The sequence below is a fragment of the Tigriopus californicus genome, chromosome 7 (genome assembly GCF_007210705.1).
Source record: "Tigriopus californicus strain San Diego chromosome 7, Tcal_SD_v2.1, whole genome shotgun sequence".
Lineage (NCBI taxonomy): Eukaryota > Metazoa > Arthropoda > Copepoda > Harpacticoida > Harpacticidae > Tigriopus > Tigriopus californicus.
Window position 1 is genome coordinate 14329672 of NC_081446.1, and position 17220 is coordinate 14346891.

Genomic DNA, 17220 nt, shown 5'->3' on the forward strand with positions numbered 1-17220 from the left:
TGCTGATTTTTCGCTCTGATGCATGCACCTTCAGCCTGATGTTCTCAAGGTCTTCTTATCTTCCTGGCCTGTAGGGCCAATTGTGCCATGATCTGACAAAGGCTATTGACAAAATGTTTGTGTTTGACAGAGATCCAAAGGCCAAGAAAAGTGCATCAAAGGGGCCTCATTTGATTTTACCTTGAGCCCTGAGCTTCGTTCGATCCGTGTTCGTCTTCCTCGACTCTTCCTGCTCTTCCTTTTGCTCTTTATGTTCCAACATCCTCGGTGGGTTGTCCCCCCCAATCCCGGGAATGTGGAGTGTTCCACGTGGCCCCGTGGAAAAGCACTTTCTTTCGCTTCGCATCGAGTGGCCCTGGATTGTTATGGAGATGCAATCTATTTACAGCAATCACGAACGCGTATTCAAATGGTAATAACTGGCAATATTCCACATGTTGGGAATGGGAACCGTATTCAATTCAACCTACCAGCTATTACGGGTTTCCACTCGCCTTATGAAGAGAGCTTTCATTTTGGTCTCATCGATACTCTATATACGTACGTACAGTGGAGGAAGGGTGGGCGATGGAGGGAAAGTGATCGTTGGCGATGTTCATTGACACTCATGATAGGGCAATTATTGGACATCGTGTTCCAATTCCACCCTCAAGTGATCCACGTTTCCTTCTGGCCCACTTCCCTTCTCTTGTCTAAAGGTTGATCAGCACTAAGACTGTGGTTTGCTCCCGGTCGTTTTTCTATTTCCTCGCTTTATCTCTTCTCCTCTCCTTTTTCGTCTTTTGCTCACTTTCCGCTCTTGAAAAACCAAAAGAAGACAACATGGCGGAAAACTCACACGTTTCTAGAATTTTTATCAGGACTTTTGTAACAACCTGAATCGCCATTGACCATACTTGGTGATGGTTTTTCATGTTACCATTCATATTGTCATCCCATCCATTGCCAAGTTCTGTTGCTCATGAGCAACCCTAGCCAAAAGTACGATACCAATTGTATTAGGCGTAGACATTCTCGGCGGACTTGGACCGTTCCCAAGACCCATAGACATAAGCACGAAAATGGTCATGTGGTAATAATGTGATTGAGCTCATCTCTGGTGGGTCTGTTTGGTGGCAAGTGGCTGGAAGATGGCCCCCACAAGAACAAGAACAAGAAGACCACTGAACATTGCTACAGTTGGTCTGCTATCATGTGGAAGAACAGAACACGCGCGCACACCCATTCGCCTGAAGGAGGTTCAGAATTCTTTTTTTTCCACGCATTTACACTCGTTTGGGGGAAATTGCTTTTACGAGAGAGGTAGGTTTAAAAAAAAAAAAAAGAGGGGAGAAATTTAATGTAAAGGGTGAGTTTGTCTTCTCCTCCCTTTACTCATAAGAGGAATGCGCCTTGAGCGTTTGCGGCCAATTTCATTTGTTTTGAGCTATGAAACCAAAAGCCCAGGTTTTGAGTGAGTCCTTGTGGGTGGTCGTCCTGAGTCAGCATTGTCTATTTTGCTTGAATGGTCGTACTTTTCGCATCTGACTAGACTCAAAGTGTCTATCCAGGAACAATGATCAGGAACCACAAGCCCTCTGTAAATGTTCGCTCAGACCTAAAACCAGGCTTTACCACTCCACGGAGACTTTTAACAACCTCGGTCATAAAACTCGGGATGGGTGCTCTCTGCAAATATTTTTCAAAGGATTACCATCCTGTCTAAGTAGCGTTGCAACACCATTTGGATGTTCCACATGTGGATCCCCTCCCGTCTTCCAATTCGTTTCCCACGTTTGGTTCCAAGTTGGAAACAGGTTGCTTGTTGGCACCCCAAACTCCGCATTCAGATTGGGCGGTTCGAAGAAAACACAGACAGCACAGCGCAAGCAGACACATCCGTAACAGATTTTGCAGCATTTGGGGGAAAATGAAAAATATCTCTTCTCTTGTCTTCTTCTGGCTCGACCGACCCACTCTGGGGGTAGAATCTCTAAATATGGTGATTTCCAGCATTCGTCGTGGCACGAGAAAACACGAAAAGCCGCGAAGGTTTTCATTTATCCTTTCTGAATGAACCGCTTACTATTGTGCTCTATGCAGTTGTCATGGCTGTTGTTCCTACCACTAAAGTCGTGTTGTGGTGCAATTAATGTCTGTGGAAGCCGGCAATTAATTCAAAATGTCCAAATCTAAATGCAAGACATCACGAACCCTGCATGGAAATCCCGGCTCGGGCTCCTCTTTCCCCATGGAACTCCTTTCTGTTCTATTTCTCTGATTCAGAACCTCTCCGTAGGACATAGGAGGAAACATATGGGCCAGCACGAAAGCAAAAGAGGGAAGAGCACAGGGCAAATACTGTTACCCACGGTGAGATAAATCAGAGGATTAAATTTTCGACAGTTTCTTGCCTCAAGGTCAAATGGCCGTGAGTCACATTATGAATACGCCCTCGGAGTAAGATGCTGGTACGTCTTGGAACGGTAGATCCAAACGACCGACTGCGCTGGCATTGAAGGCCCGTCCGTAGCTTTGTGACAGACAATCAAGTCGAGCATATTTGTCGGGTCCTAGTAGGTACGTACGTTAGTGGACGTGAAAATAATGGAGCCTGGAAGCCTACTGCTAATAACAAGGACAACAAAAGGGACTCAGCGTGGAACAACTCATTTCTAATGCAAGCTCAGCACATTAATGTGATTTTCGGAACATGCATGGACTGCATACTAGTAGAATATTGTGTAGAGTGACTTACTTCTCGGTGGTAGGCACACACACACACTGCCTTCCTTCCCATGCAAACCACAGAAATAGGTCCTAAGAAAATTGAGCCAATCTCAGGCTCTTCTCAGTCTTGGTCTGGCCTGTGATTAGGCTACTTTCTGAATCTAATGGAAAATCCCACATTGCTGTCCAATGCAGTCTCTCGACAATAGGCACAGAAAGGCCTTGTGGTACAGTGTTCCACACTCTGGCGAATGACTTATGGTACTTAAGCTAATCAAATGAAATGGCTCAAGCCACTGTAAAGCCGTTACAATAAGTCTGTGCTAAAAGTAATGCGTGAGCTTACGTAAATGTGCTTCCTTATTTGTAGGTAAGTTTCATCCATCGCCTGTGCCATTTGGAGTCAAGCAGAACTATAAAGAGGGTACGAAAAAATTCCAATGCATAAATCATCAGAGTAAAGTGAAAGCTGTCAATTGGACTCAGTCTCAATTCTCCTTCACATTTTGTCCACTTTCTGGTCATCATTTTCCTGTCAAGTCATAAGCTGTTACTGCTCTGAATACTTTTTACTTATCAGTATTATTCTGTCAAGTTTGATCCCACCTTGTACATTTGTGTCATTTGAAAGTGAGTTGACGCCTTCAGCTTTGGCTGCTAGATGTGGACACATGGAACACAACCGAAATCGTTGGATTACACAGGTCATTAACAAGCCGATGAGTGGCTTCCGACCAATCACAATCAAATAATATCACGAGTTCTTATTCAATCCTCTGGATTTGATGCGACATTGAATGTTCCAAGCAGGCCCGGATTTTTCTAGAGTACTCGTAGATTAATAACGAACTTGAACCTGGCTAGATACACTACCTCCAATTACATAGTACATTGTACAAGACTTTCCAGAGTGGTGTGATGATGAAAATAACTCGGTTTCCAGTCTGCTTCTACACAGTATCTCTATGATCTTGATATGTTGGCTTTTTCTACCCTTGTGGCGTACGTCTTTGCTTGTGCTCCCAAATGGACCCGTGGAACGGGTCACTTGTACATTGGACACCTCCGGTCTTGTAGTAATACTCCCCTTATAATGTGCATACATACATGAAGCTACTCATAGATATCTGGCACGGGATGGATGTCCGACGAACAACCACTCCATTGGCTTAAACTGTTTAAGAAACCAGTTTGTACTATTCCCAAGAGATCATACTTCGTACTATTTTGTCAACAGAGTGATCAGTCGCCCAACATCCACTTAAGTCTCTTTAATATCTCTAAGCTACTGTATGTACGGTCAGATGATTTGAACCTGAGCACAACGTTTCTTTTTATTTAGTTGCATGAGCGTTCCTTGGTCAAAACTTGGATAGAGTATTGTACATTAGCCATCTGTACATATCGTGTGCGTATGATCTTGCATGATATGGCTGGTTTTCAAGATGAAAACCATACCTACTAAAGTGCAAATCACAATATCATGGAGTTCCATGTTCCTCCCCGCATGTTGTTCTTGAGGGATCTCGATTTCATCCAAAGACAATGGATATCTCAAAGACATCCCAATTAAGTGTAAGACGGATGGTTAATGGAGGGTAACCCCATAGAGGACAATGCCCCACCCAAGAGGGTAGCATTGTTCTCCCCAACCCTCCTTTGCTCACTCCGAGGTATTAATGGGATCCTCGCCGAAACTCGAGCCCTTGTTTCCTTGACTCAATTGAAGCTCATCTATTGAAGAGATTGAGGCAAAGAGACTACCATTTATTTTCCCCTCGGGTCCAATGTAGTAGCTGGGAATAAAGTTGTTGTTTTGGGGATCCAGATTGTGGACCAAAATTGGTTTATTAAGCCATGTGGTCAATCTATCTCCCTGTCACACATCCCGATTCCATTAGTTGGCTGGGGAAATGACTGGTTTCTCCCATTGAGCTGGTTGAAAAAGCCCGGGTGAAAAAAAAGCAAACATGTTGTAGTGTTCGAAAAATGCCAATGTGTTCCCAAGAGAAAGCGAAAAGAAGGTCGAGGAATACTAGCCTGAATTCGATTTTATTTCCTGCAATCAATCTTTCGGAGCCAAGCTAGGTGGAGAGTTGATAAGACAGTGAAAACTGCTTCACTTTTTCTTTCCAATCTCCACTTCACTTGATGCTTCTTCAGAGAGTGAAAGAAACATAGCCATCCAAGAGAGGCGAGCCCAAAGGAGACAATACTGTAATCCTTCCTCTAGGGAATAACTTTAAATTGAAGCCTTGAAACTTGAAGAAAAGTCGATGCATTTCTTGCGACTAGAATTGAAATCCTAAAACTATGGAAAATGTGCTCCGGATTGGAAATCCTCAAAAGAGAGTTGGAGGAACATACCCTACAAGAACACCACAGACTGAAACGTAATGGAATTGCAAAGGGAATGACTAAACAGGTTTCTTGATCCTAAGGACACTTTTCAGAAAAGGCCAGTTCTTTATCATAGTAGAGTAGATCCTGCCAGCCCATTGCCAAACATGGAGAAGTGACACGTTTGCTTCACGCTTGTTTTACGCAATCCGTTTCTCTTCGAGTAGTGGAGTGGTCTTTTCCAGTAATAGTGGTAAGCCTTTCTACCACAGGGTTCCCGTCTGAATCAAGTAAACAAGACCAACAGGCCAAAGCTTCGTAGGGAAGGGCGACTTTTTTTGGTCTTAGAGTGCCATATTTGATTTGATTAGACATGGGTGGCCTTGGGTCGAAGCACACAAGATAGAGAGAGGCGAAAGAGGTAAGGAAAAAGTGCAACGCCTATTTAGGACTCATTCAAGCAAAGCTCCAAGGACTTCTTTCCTTCCGCCTTGAACTCAAGTTGGCTTGTTTGCTAACATCCGGCAGGGACTACACCATAAAAAGGACTGGATCAAATTAAGATAGACGGCTTTTGTTTCGTTGGCATTTCTGCTTGATTATTGGTGATACATATAGGGTTCGCATTTTTTCATCATATGTTAAAACCTTGCTTCGAGCCATACTGTATTATGTGTCCAAATGAGAAGGTTGTGACTGGTCCATGATTGGTGACTCCCTCTGCTAAAGCCTTCGGGGTCTTCTTTTCCCCCTCGTGCACAAAATCTGTAAAATAGAGGCTACCAATATTGAAATTGGCGATGGGAATCGAGGAAATCCCTGGATTTTTCCACTTCATCAGATTTCCCTCGTTTCTGTAGGGTGTGAGCCTGTATGAATAATATCTACCAATGTGAGTGAATCCCAAACCCCTGAGCCATTATTCATCCTTGGCTTTTCTTCCGGATTTTTGCATGGAAATTGCTTCGCTGTTACATCCCTGATTTCAGTTTCAATTCTGACATGAGTTAGTAAAGGAATTGGAACCAGGTATCCCAACATGTGCCAGAGACTCGACCAGGGACCCATAAAAGAGACTCCAATTTTCCCCAAGTTCCCTCCGAGATGAGAAATGGAGGATCTGCCACGAAGTAAACTCAGCCTTATTTTGAACAGGTGTGAGATTCCCGGTCGAGTGAGGCTATGATTTGAAGACCCTAGAGTTTGCCAAACTTGAAAATCCTTAAGTGACAGCCAGATTATGGAAGGGATTTTTTTTCTTCTGGAAGCAATGTCATGATATCTAATTTTCCTCCATCAAAACTTTTGGCACATTTCTCAATTCTTGATGGGAAGCGGGTAGGAGTAAAAGTGTAGGAAAGTGAGTGAGTGAGATTTGGCCAAACCCACCAGCAAAGGCTGAGGGGAGAAAAGTTCTCAAGTTTGCTCCATGTTCCAGTGATCCCTGTCTAGAAGGAAAAGCCTCTTTGATTCATCCACTGTAGTCCAGTGTTTCAAGGCTGAACACTCCACTGACGAGCATTGAGCTCCATTACTTTATCCGAAGGCATCTCTTATCGCTGACGTCCCACTGCCTGAACGAACGAACAAACGAACGTACGTACTACCACTTCATCCACCTCATCCAGATACACACAGGAGCCATCACTGAGACCAGGTTCCAGGGCAGACGGCTAGAGCACACTCATTACCCTTTCGAGAAACAACTTTGTACACAAACTTGTCCATTTCATGGACCCATCGCGATAGATCGAGCTTGGTTGACCTTGACATTTTCCTGCTGAACCCCAATGAAATGAGATCCTATGTATCGATTGGATCATTTTGGGGAGACCGATGAGTCATCCCACCTTCGCATGAAAGACAAACACCTACGTAAAAGGCTCTGTTTTGGCAAGTTTGAGCATAAAACTCAAGAAGTATGCGTGTTTAACAGTTCAACGGTGCCTTTTCGACCCAATGAAGGCATTATTTATGGTTCCTTGAACCCGACAAACACCCAAATCATTTTTGCATAGACGTCTAGAAACGGTGCAAAAGCGACACTAAATGGAACAACCAAGGACAACCTTCACTGAGCCATTCATATGAAACAACCTTTGAACGAACTCAAGCCCTGAGTTTCTATATTATATGTTAGTAAAGCATCTAGAGATGACCTTGTACTCGATAAGTCTATGAATGGCCGACGTCGAGTTCCTTAAAACTCGGACGGAAGCTTTGGACTCGAGAGCCACTCAAGCGATTCATATTTGCCTCGAATTTGGCCAAAGCCTGGGCGCATTCTCGGCGGCCTTCGAGCCAGGGCCGGAACCCATTAATGGCCGGGGTGGGTATTGAGGATAATAAATCTTCGTTATTTGGAAACTGTTTTGAAATCTCGATCCTCGCTTTCTCTGTCCGAGATTCAACATAACAACATTGACCTCAAAGCAGCTTAAAACTTTGATATGAGCTCGAGAGGCTAGTGAACACTCGTCCGTATTAAAGCCATATTTCCATTGGAGCAAGAATAAGGCTTAAGGCCATTCTTTGCAGTCTCGGTGGTCAATGCTCACCAAATATCAACCGGAAGGGCCTCTCCCATTGTCACCTGAAATGTCGGAGAACGAAAGACGTTTCCTCTAAGTGAACAAGAGGCGTTGAAGGCCAGATCTGGGAACTTGAGGAGAGCACCAATATAAAACGAGAGACCCTCAAGTTAAAGAGACTTCCTGCTCGCGATGGAATCCTCTTCAAGCAAGCCAAGTGAGGGAATTGAAAGAAAAATGGTATAAAAAACGCATCTTCGAAATAGTCGAATCCGTGAGAAGGACAAAAAAGGGAGAATAGAAAAGGCTTCCCCTTGAAATGCTTTATCTTGTTTTTGGCCTCAACGGGCCTCTCAATTTCAATATCTTCCATCTGAATTCTTGGAAACCAAGCACTTCCTCTCACACAAGGCTTGTATGATCCATTGGGCAAGGAACAACAAGATGAACTTTTTTATTCACTAGCTAATGCCAGTTGGTTTGAAATGGTCTTTTTCTTAGCAGGCATGACATTTGGATTTAAATCGTGAAATATTGGGAAAAAGATTATGCCTCCTTAGGAGCCTCAATCGAGGATAATTGGCTGAAAATTGCCAGACGCGATGCAATCTCGAAAGGCCATAGAAAAAGGCCAATAACTGACTTAATCTCAATCTCCATCCCGAACGAAATGGCACATGGCACAACCATTTTGTCATGATAGTCTCGTTATTTTACGATAGCCAATTTCAGGCAATCCAAATCCTGGTCCAAAGCTTGTCCCGCTCTATCTACCACGTGAACCACGTCTGTCCGTCCTTATGTACTTGAGCCTCCGTTCTCCGTTCTTCGCCTTGTTGGGATTCTAGCTTAGCTTCTTGGTCCATTTTATTGTTTACTGAAGTTCCTTCTTCTTTTTGTAGCCATATATTTTCAAGTTATGGCCAAATTTTCGAGGCCTGCCTCCTTCCCCAAGCGACAGCGACGGCCATCTCGTAGTATACAGTTCAACATTGGGTCTGTCCTTGTTCCAGCTGGCAATTAAATGATTCATGTTCCTTGGAACAGAGGCAATTGAAAAATGATGAATGATCCCATGGAGCTCTAACAACATATAACAAACAGAGTGGAACAAAACAACTCTCGAGAATGTTGCTAATACGTATAAACCGAGGGAAATAGATTTATCATCCCCTCTAACTCCATCTCCACTTCACTTGTATTGGAACACATACCCATGTCGGCGCGAATTTGGGCTACACTCACTCTCAAAAAAGAGAAGATCAACGTCTTCAAAAAGCCAGAGCTTCAAGCAAGTCCAAGGTCTCGTGAGTCAATAGCATTTCGGAGGGACTTCACACCGATCCTGAACTTTCCTCGAGCTCTCGCAGATTTTCTCGCACAATGAGTAAAAGGTCCTCAACAATACCAGGACGAGCTCATTGTGACAAACTTCTTGCTTAACTGGAGAGCAGTGCTTAAAATAACAAAAGACTTCTTCAGTTCATGGATGATTGTGGCAAACGAATCCAGAGACCGCCAATTTGGCCACAAAGCCAGGACGATAAATCACAATGTACTGAGACAAATGCCATTCTTGGCTAGAGGTTTCTTCATATTCTCGTACTAGAGGCCACCCTATAAAGCCACATTTACATCCAATAACGCATCCCTTTCCATCTCCCCAGCGAAGAAGACGATTAAATTCAAGGATCTGAAAGTTAAACTTGACAGGGCTCCCTTGGGGAAGAGGGCAGAGAAGGCAAAATTAACCAAGGAAACTTTTCTCATTTATTACTGGCCTTTTTCCAGTAAGTTCTGGGCCATTTGTAATTGTTCTTGGCCCATTTCTCGTCATTGGGTGCGTGGTACAACGAGCATGAATCCACATTTCAAATGTCATGGAACTTCCAAAGAGAACCAAGAGTCCCTACCAAGTTTGTGTATGCACAGGACTAATGGTACACAATACGGACTACATCGTAGAAGAGTAGAAGAGGGAGCGAGAACTTTGTCTTGCCCACTTGACTTGACTGGACAAGGAATAACCTCGTTGGCATGTTTTGGAGGCCAACTCAGTTCAAGAACATGTTCCGACCAAGAATAACCTCGTTCTTGGACGCATATCCAAAACGCTATCAGCCTCTTTCTTTCTTTGAAAATGATTGGTCCAGAGAGTGGAGCAGTCCATAAAGTGGACGAGTGGTCTAGAGAGAAGGAAAATTGGAGCAGTTACAGTTGCAACATACAGGATTTCCCTTCAACATGATATGGCCATAACGCGAAGCTCTCGACGGGCTTAGTGAATTCTTAAGTGGTTGTTGGTAATTTGTCAAATTTTTGACGCAAAAAATCCGAAGGAAAGAGAGATGATGTTGGACCGACCAGTCGCCAAGAAATGGTAAGATTTCAAGCCATATCACGAATTGAAGTTGGGGCATACTGAGATACAACAAGAAACTTGTTTGGAATGAACCAATGTGTGCTCGTCATTGTGACTTGAAGTCAGGCGGCTATGTGGGTCAGTGGAACAAGCTTCGGGTATGTTCAATCATGCACGGTTTTTTGGTGCCCTGATCAAATAGGCCAATATCTTTGAAACAAAATCTGAAACTTTTACCATCGTCAATCATGAGCCCTTCCTCAATTTGGGCGAAACATTGTTCCTCGAGGGCGACGAGAACAGTGAAGGCGCAAGACATCCAGTATCGTATACACAGTAATCTACGAACTGTACAGCAGTGTGAACAATATGTACAACGTACATTGTGCACAAAGCTTCAGCATTCAAGTCCTCAAGCTGGCAAAGGAGGTGATGATGTTTAGTGGTTGGGTGGTTGGTTGGTTGATCGGTGGAATGGTTGGCACTTTTGAATTTGGTGGGTGAAGCCAGGGACCAAGGCAAGGAGTGAGGTTCAATATTTGCAAACTTGGAGACGGCTGACGGTAATGATCAAGTAGACTTGGTGAAAAGGCTACACTTTAAGAGGAGAAAAAAAGGCTTGACAAGACGCGTCAAGATCGTGTTTCTGATGATAAAAAAAATTCTGCCATACGCCTTTTTTTTAATTTTAAACGAGCTTTAAGTTGATTAAAGGATCAAGTTGGCAAGGATTAGAAAGGGCTTCGAGACGATTCAAAAAACTTTCTTCTCTCCGAGCCAGGGTTTCGATTTTCCAAGGGTTCATCGGGGTCACATTTTTGTTGGCTGCTTAGAATCCTTCGCCGTTCCACTTTTTGGCCTTTATAATCTTATTCTATTCCTCCGAATCACTTTCTCAAGGCTAGTAATGGCTTAGTGCCAGTTTTTTTCATAGGGAATGAATGCGAACAAGACGGAACTTGAACCGAAATGGCTCTCGTTAGAATCTTTGCAAATAAGAAAAATCGGACAAAGCTTGTCTCAGCCAATTACCGAGCCATGTTGTGGCAGATTCAAACTCGTTGTTCCCCTGCAATCAATACTCCGCACAAAAGATTGCTGCCTGACTGAGAGACTCGATTAAGATGTCGGCCATCCTTCAAACGACTGGCTCTTCCGAGGTCGGGCCATAATAATAAATAGGCAAGATTCATGACATGTTCAATGAGCGAACTTCTTGGACCCAAAGCCAAATGGACCCGACGAAACCTGAATTGATGCATTCCAACTCGCTCGACTAACAAACATAGCCTCACATACCAGGCAGAGATCGAAGGCTGGGGTGAGTCTACACGTATCTGGAGCGATATCAAGCCTCCGTTTTCAACATTGTTTACATTTGTTGACTCGATTTTGAGGCCTTTGGGTTGCTAGTACCCTTGCGTCTGCTTGCTCCTTGGGCTGTCGTCTGGTTCGTCCATTTACTACAATGGCTCTGATAAATGGTCCAGCTCCTTTCGTTGAAACAACAATTTTCCGAACCCCTCGGATCGTGTAGTCGGGAGAAACGAAGTCCATACTATTATGGGGGAAGAAACGGCCTTTTTGTCCTTTGATTTCAAACTAACGACATCGGAATAGAAGATGGAACATTCAAAGACCTGGTAGTCAGACAAGCGAGGCCCTCCCTTGTCCCAGAGTTCACATCAAGGACGACAAAACCATAGAAAATGGTCCAATCAGCCTTGTCCTCGGGTACCATTATGCAAAACCATTTAGGTCGCAAGACTCTTGCTTTGAACAGAGGCCCTCTGAAGGTCAGGAGAGTACTTTTGGCCCATACAAAATAAAAAAAAAGAACTTTTCGGATGTGGTCGACTTGAGATGAAAGAACTCGAGGGAAGTTGAAAATCAAATAACCAATAATTCATGCATTGGTGAAAAACCGAGGGCCCGATAATCTTAAAAGCCTCCCAAAAGCACATATGACAACTATTCTGGTTGTGCTTGCATTGCAAGAGGAACATCCTTGAGCTAAAACAATGTTTGGCATCCCTGTCAGGGGCGACAAAGTCGGGAAATTAAGTTGGTGCACATTTTGAGTAGCTCATTTTCTAGAGGAAAGTAGCGGAATTCATTATTCCAAACAAATTTCACTACCACGACACTGCAGCCACCACCCACCACCATCAGCATAACTGCTTCTATGCCTTTGTTCTGCAAATGGAAATTTTTGCAAATTTCCCTTGATGCTTCCAGAGTGGCAGTGGTGGGAATAAGTGTCGCCACAGTGTCGCTACAACCCGGTAAGGGATAGGTTTCTGGAACAAAAGAATTCTCTTGACAGATAATCCACTCAGCAAATCTAATCATTGCATTGGATTCGGAATGTGTATTGAGAACAAGGACACCGTCTTTTCGTTCAAATATTGGCCAAAGCTCGTCAACGACGTAATGGACTGGATCAAATAAATGCGATTTTGCCACCCACCCACCCACCCCTCCTTATGAAATAAACATGTAAGAAAACAAGGGAAGGGTGAATTGAATTGAATTGGCTCCGAGATCTAAATCTAGAAAATGGGCGATACTGATAAAAAAATTCGTTCTAGTAACGAAATATTTTAGAAGATGGTGAATTCCTGGGTGGTCGATTCCCCGAGAATCTTGCGGTCGCTCTTTGTTTTACGTAATACCCTTCTTGCAGTTGGCTCCTCCAAGTAGCCAAAAAGCCATAAAATTTGGATCAGATCTCCCCCTGACTTACTCTTTGCCATTCCGTATCTAAATCTTTGATAGAAAAATGACAGGGACCCAATTTCATTTCTAAGACTGGTGCGAGAGAAGTGACTTCTGAGACACAAAATCAACTAATGCAATGCTTCTTCAAAAGTTAGGCGTTTAATTTTGGTGCCCTCATTTATGTAGATCAAAAGAGCATTCATGAATGTTTCGATGCATGCTTTTAATCCTTTGGCAACCCTGTTTGACGTGGTAGATGAGGGCCTCCTCCAAATCCTGATCGTTTATTTCAATGATCATAAAATCTTATGGCGTCCTTATGTTCAGTGCGAGAAACACGAAGTTGACTTGGAACTTGGACTTCTTGAAAGGCATGGACCGATTTCTGGCTGAGAAATGGAATATCCATTGGGGTCGAGAATCGACCACAGTTCGACTTTGGTCATTCATCAAAAGACCTGGTTCAAAATGGACTTCTTTTCTAAGGTGACCAATTTCAAAGGACTTCCGATCATAGAGGTCCTTTGCCAGATGTTCCTTGTTGAAAAGTGCGAGCGTGGTGAAAGGAACCATATACCATGATGATCTGAAAGCATTCTGCCGTAGTGGCACTACCATACCAGGTTCTAAGGCTAGGTATTGTGGGTACGCACTCCAGGTCCTTCTTAGATGGAGTAGGAAAAAGAGTAGTCTCCTCCCTATCACCTTCTTCTCTATTGAAGAATGGGAGGCCATTTCTATGAAAACCGCAATATTGGGGGTGTTGATCGGCGGTGGTTTCGAGGGCTGTGAGGGAATCAGAGGAGGTATAACGACTTTCTTGGACCGTCTTTTGTGGGAGATGCCAACACCAAGTTTGTTCACTATTTCAGGCTTAAATCATGGCTTGGCCCATTTGGAATTAGAACTCAAGGAGCGTGCGTCTATGTAGGTGAGGATTTTTTATCATTTCTCGACCATGCCTGAAAAATATGATAAGAGAGGAGGAACTTGGCAGCATCTTTACTTAATGGCATTCATTAGAGTTGTCAAGTGCACAGTGAAACGCGTTTCAGGGCTGGGCAATTCAGATTCCGCTACACAAGTACAGGGCCCGGCTAATGATTCAAACAGTTCCTAGAAAATCCGACGTGGACTCTCTTTACAAGTAGGCAGGCAATTGCTTGAATTCAATGAAAGTTCAAATGACATTTAACAAATGAACAGTTTATTCATGGGTCTTGAAGCAAAAGACAAAGAAAAGACAAACGGTGAATGTTCCAAACGTTTTTATTGCGCCAATGTCTTTGAAACTGGTAGCTCGCTATTGAAACGCCTTTCGAATTTAACATTTCCCATCCAAACGCATTGGCATCACCCTCCCTAATTCGTTGCTCAGCAATCACTACCACGCCCCATGAATGTTCTCAAATTAGAAAGGCTTTGAATGTGACTGACGGAAGAACAAGTCTTGAAATTCGTTTGGGTTTCCTTTCAATTCAAAGAGGCTAATGGTGATGGTCAATTACAACGAGTTCGACGACAACTTGGATTAGTCTAAGAGGACCTTCGTTCTTGTTCTCCACCCTGAGATCTGAAATGTCTTGAGGAATAACGATCATTGCCTTCGTCTTCCTTGTTATGTCCTTCCGTTCCAAGATGTTCCATGCCTTATGGAAGCCTGTTGGAACCACTGAGCCAGTAAGAAGCGTGGTTAAAGATGATAGCAAGACAAAGTGGTTCCAGATTGGAACCAGAGCTCTGGAACAGGGAGGTCGAGGCTGCATTATGCTCCTTGCATGTCTGAGGCCGCTCCAGAAGTAAATATTGTTATGGTAATCGAGGAATATTTATTTGATTATTGGAGGATCAGGAGGATATGGATCGTTGCCTTCTGAAAAAAAAGAGAAGCCAGTATGAGTGGGACACGGAACTTCCGTCGTCATTCTCGTCCTCGTTCTCGTCGTCGTCGTTTACGACAAGTGTGCCAGTGCCATAGGCACAAAGCAGCAGAAGGGACAGAGATGGGAGTTCTCATTTCGTCAATGATCCAATTTTGGGACAGTTCTGGATCCAGGAGGGTTTCTATGACAGGAACAACCTTGTAAAAGGTTCTGCGGAACTAGGCAGTGTCCATACTGGCGAAGGATAGGGGAAAATGGAGCGGTGAAGACCCTGTTGTTCCATAATGTCAACAACAGCAAATAGAAGGATGTTCTGTCATGCAATGCAAAGTAAATTGGCTGCGACTTTGGAAACTTATGTCCTGGAACACACCCACATTCCTCGTGAGTGGAGCAATGGTTACACGAAGATACTCTGGATTCTTTCTCCACTCACCGGAATGATCCAAACCATTTTATTTGTTCCAGGCTATTTTGTATTCAACCCCAAAATGCAACAATTGGGCTAACTTTTCCCATATTTTTCATAACCATACAAGGTGAATCCTCAAAACCCGAAAAGAGATGGGACCACAGTTGATAATAGCCAATATTTTGGCAACTGCAGTAATCTCTGCTTCAATCAGCATGGGAACTACCGTTCTCAAACTTTGTAGCAATGCCAAGTGCCAAATTTTTCACACAATAGCATGTGAAATGTTCAGGTTCACTGACAAGTACTGTGTGAAAAAAATACTTCACTTGAAAATTTAAACCTTTCAATAGTTGCTCATGCTTGGTTGATGCATTCGCGTCTCGGCTATGTACCTGATTAAAGGCATGTGAAAGAAGCTACAATAAAACCTTGTGTCTTGGAATTCTCCCTATCTTTCTAAAAGTTGAGAGTGTAAAGAATTCAACTTTGGGGTGAGGCCTAAAAACGCGTGAACCACAAAAAGGGAGGGGAGGGTCTTTGATCCATGAAGGTCTGTGCACCATTTACCTATGCAGAGTTTGAGTGTCAGCCTTACTTGCACTCTAAAGTTAGACTCGATGCAAAATGCACCGTCCATTCATCTCCCTACGAATTAAGTGAATCCATCAAGAAGTGCTCGTCAGGTTGAAGGATAAGGGAACAGTTCTGGCTTTTCTTGCTCACGGAGAACGTGTTCCGACCCATTGGTTGGAAAGGAAATAAGGAATGTTTTTCCGGGCCCTTTCTCCCGACCTTTTTGTGTCTCCTGATTAAATTATCCAATTAGGAAAACGACGGACGGGTTCGATCAAAGAGAAACTTCCCAAAGTATTGCGAGGTCGATGGTCCAAAGAAAACCAATGAGAATTGCGCACGGAGCAGATGATGATCAAGATGGAGAGAGAAAGAAAGAAGGAAGTGGCGGAGGGAAAGGGAAAGAAAGTTTGCCCTCTCTTCATTGTTGGACTCTCTATGACGAACGATTTCTCGATCGGATTGGCGGATTGGATCAAAAAGGACTTCACACTACTCTTGCTCCAGCTGGTCTAAGAGGTCGGCCGATTATACCCAGGATGTAGGTGGGTAAGGGGAAGGTCGATCGATGGTTGTCCCGAACATCTTTGCTCATTTGGCCAAAGTCTTCCCCACCAAGGTACCAAGGAATGAAACAACTTGAGGCAATTTGGACATTCAGCTGACAAGGTGAAAGTTCCCGTTTCCTGTACGTCTTGAAGCCATTCATTCTGGGTTACAAGTACGCCGTTTGGAGCAGTTCCTACCAGAGTTTCTCTGAGTTCGATCCGACTCAACAGTAACTGGGTCCAATTTTGCCAATTTGGTCCAATTGGAAAATTCAAGAATGAGCCCTTGGAACTCGTTCCAAGCTCCCAAAGGGTAGATCTCGCTGATCCTAGCATTGTGCCACGTTCCAAGAAATCGGGACCTTGAACATGGAACACAGGACAGTCATAGGAGCAGGAAGGATGGAGAGAAGGAGAGAGAGAGAGAGGGAAGGAAGGAAGAGACCAGAACATGAACGGGCGGATATTTCCATAATGCTGTTCCCTGCATAAATCTTGAATCTTGTCGAATCAGCATCGAACCCCGATGGTCCACCATCAGCGAATGAAAATGAGCAACGAAGAGGCATGGTGTGTGTGTACAACATGAGAGTGTGGGTCATTTGCTATTAGTTCAACGACAGCGCAAGGCCAATCAGTTTTTATTAGTGTTCCAGCCAAAAAGGAACCATCCGAGCATAAGCAATGCTTTACGTCTTTGCTTTTTTTAAAGATTGAGATGAGCGTCCCTAATTAAAGTTCTTTGAACAGTTCTTTTGTTCTTGGCCAGATAATATCACCTTGGTGGGAGATGGTGGGAGATTAAGCCATCTCCAGGGAGCACTCAAGAGCAAGTTCGTCGGCCCCACTCTCACTCCTTGGGATATGCATTAACCACCACCTTGACAAAAAAGATTGGACAGGTCCTACCTTCTTTAGAAAATCGGCGACACCTTCCAATCTATTGTTGGCTCATTCTTTTGTTTTCGGTCTCCCAGGATATAAACCTTCAGTAACCTTAGCACTTGATCGGCTTTTTGCTCATCGTATAAGCATGTTCCCGCCTAATTTTGACTTATGCGTCGTAGAAGTTGGTGATTACGTGTTTTTTTGTCCTTGTGCAAGGCACAAAGCCATTTTGGCTTGAAGGCATGGACTT

At 43.8% G+C, this 17220-nt stretch overlaps 1 protein-coding gene across 5 annotated transcripts in view; it reads left to right on the plus strand.

Moving 5' to 3' along the window:
- LOC131883852 (uncharacterized) overlaps positions 1–17220 on the plus strand; it is a 39967-nt gene that overhangs the window by 21341 nt on the left and 1406 nt on the right. For 3 of the 5 annotated variants that reach the window (XM_059231448.1, XM_059231445.1, XM_059231447.1), the window contains exon 4: positions 3080–3133. The exons of the other annotated variants lie outside the window; for them this stretch is intronic. In XM_059231448.1, the coding sequence (XP_059087431.1) occupies positions 3080–3133 (54 nt within the window). The remainder of the gene's footprint in view (positions 1–3079; positions 3134–17220) is intronic. 5 annotated transcript variants of the gene reach the window in all.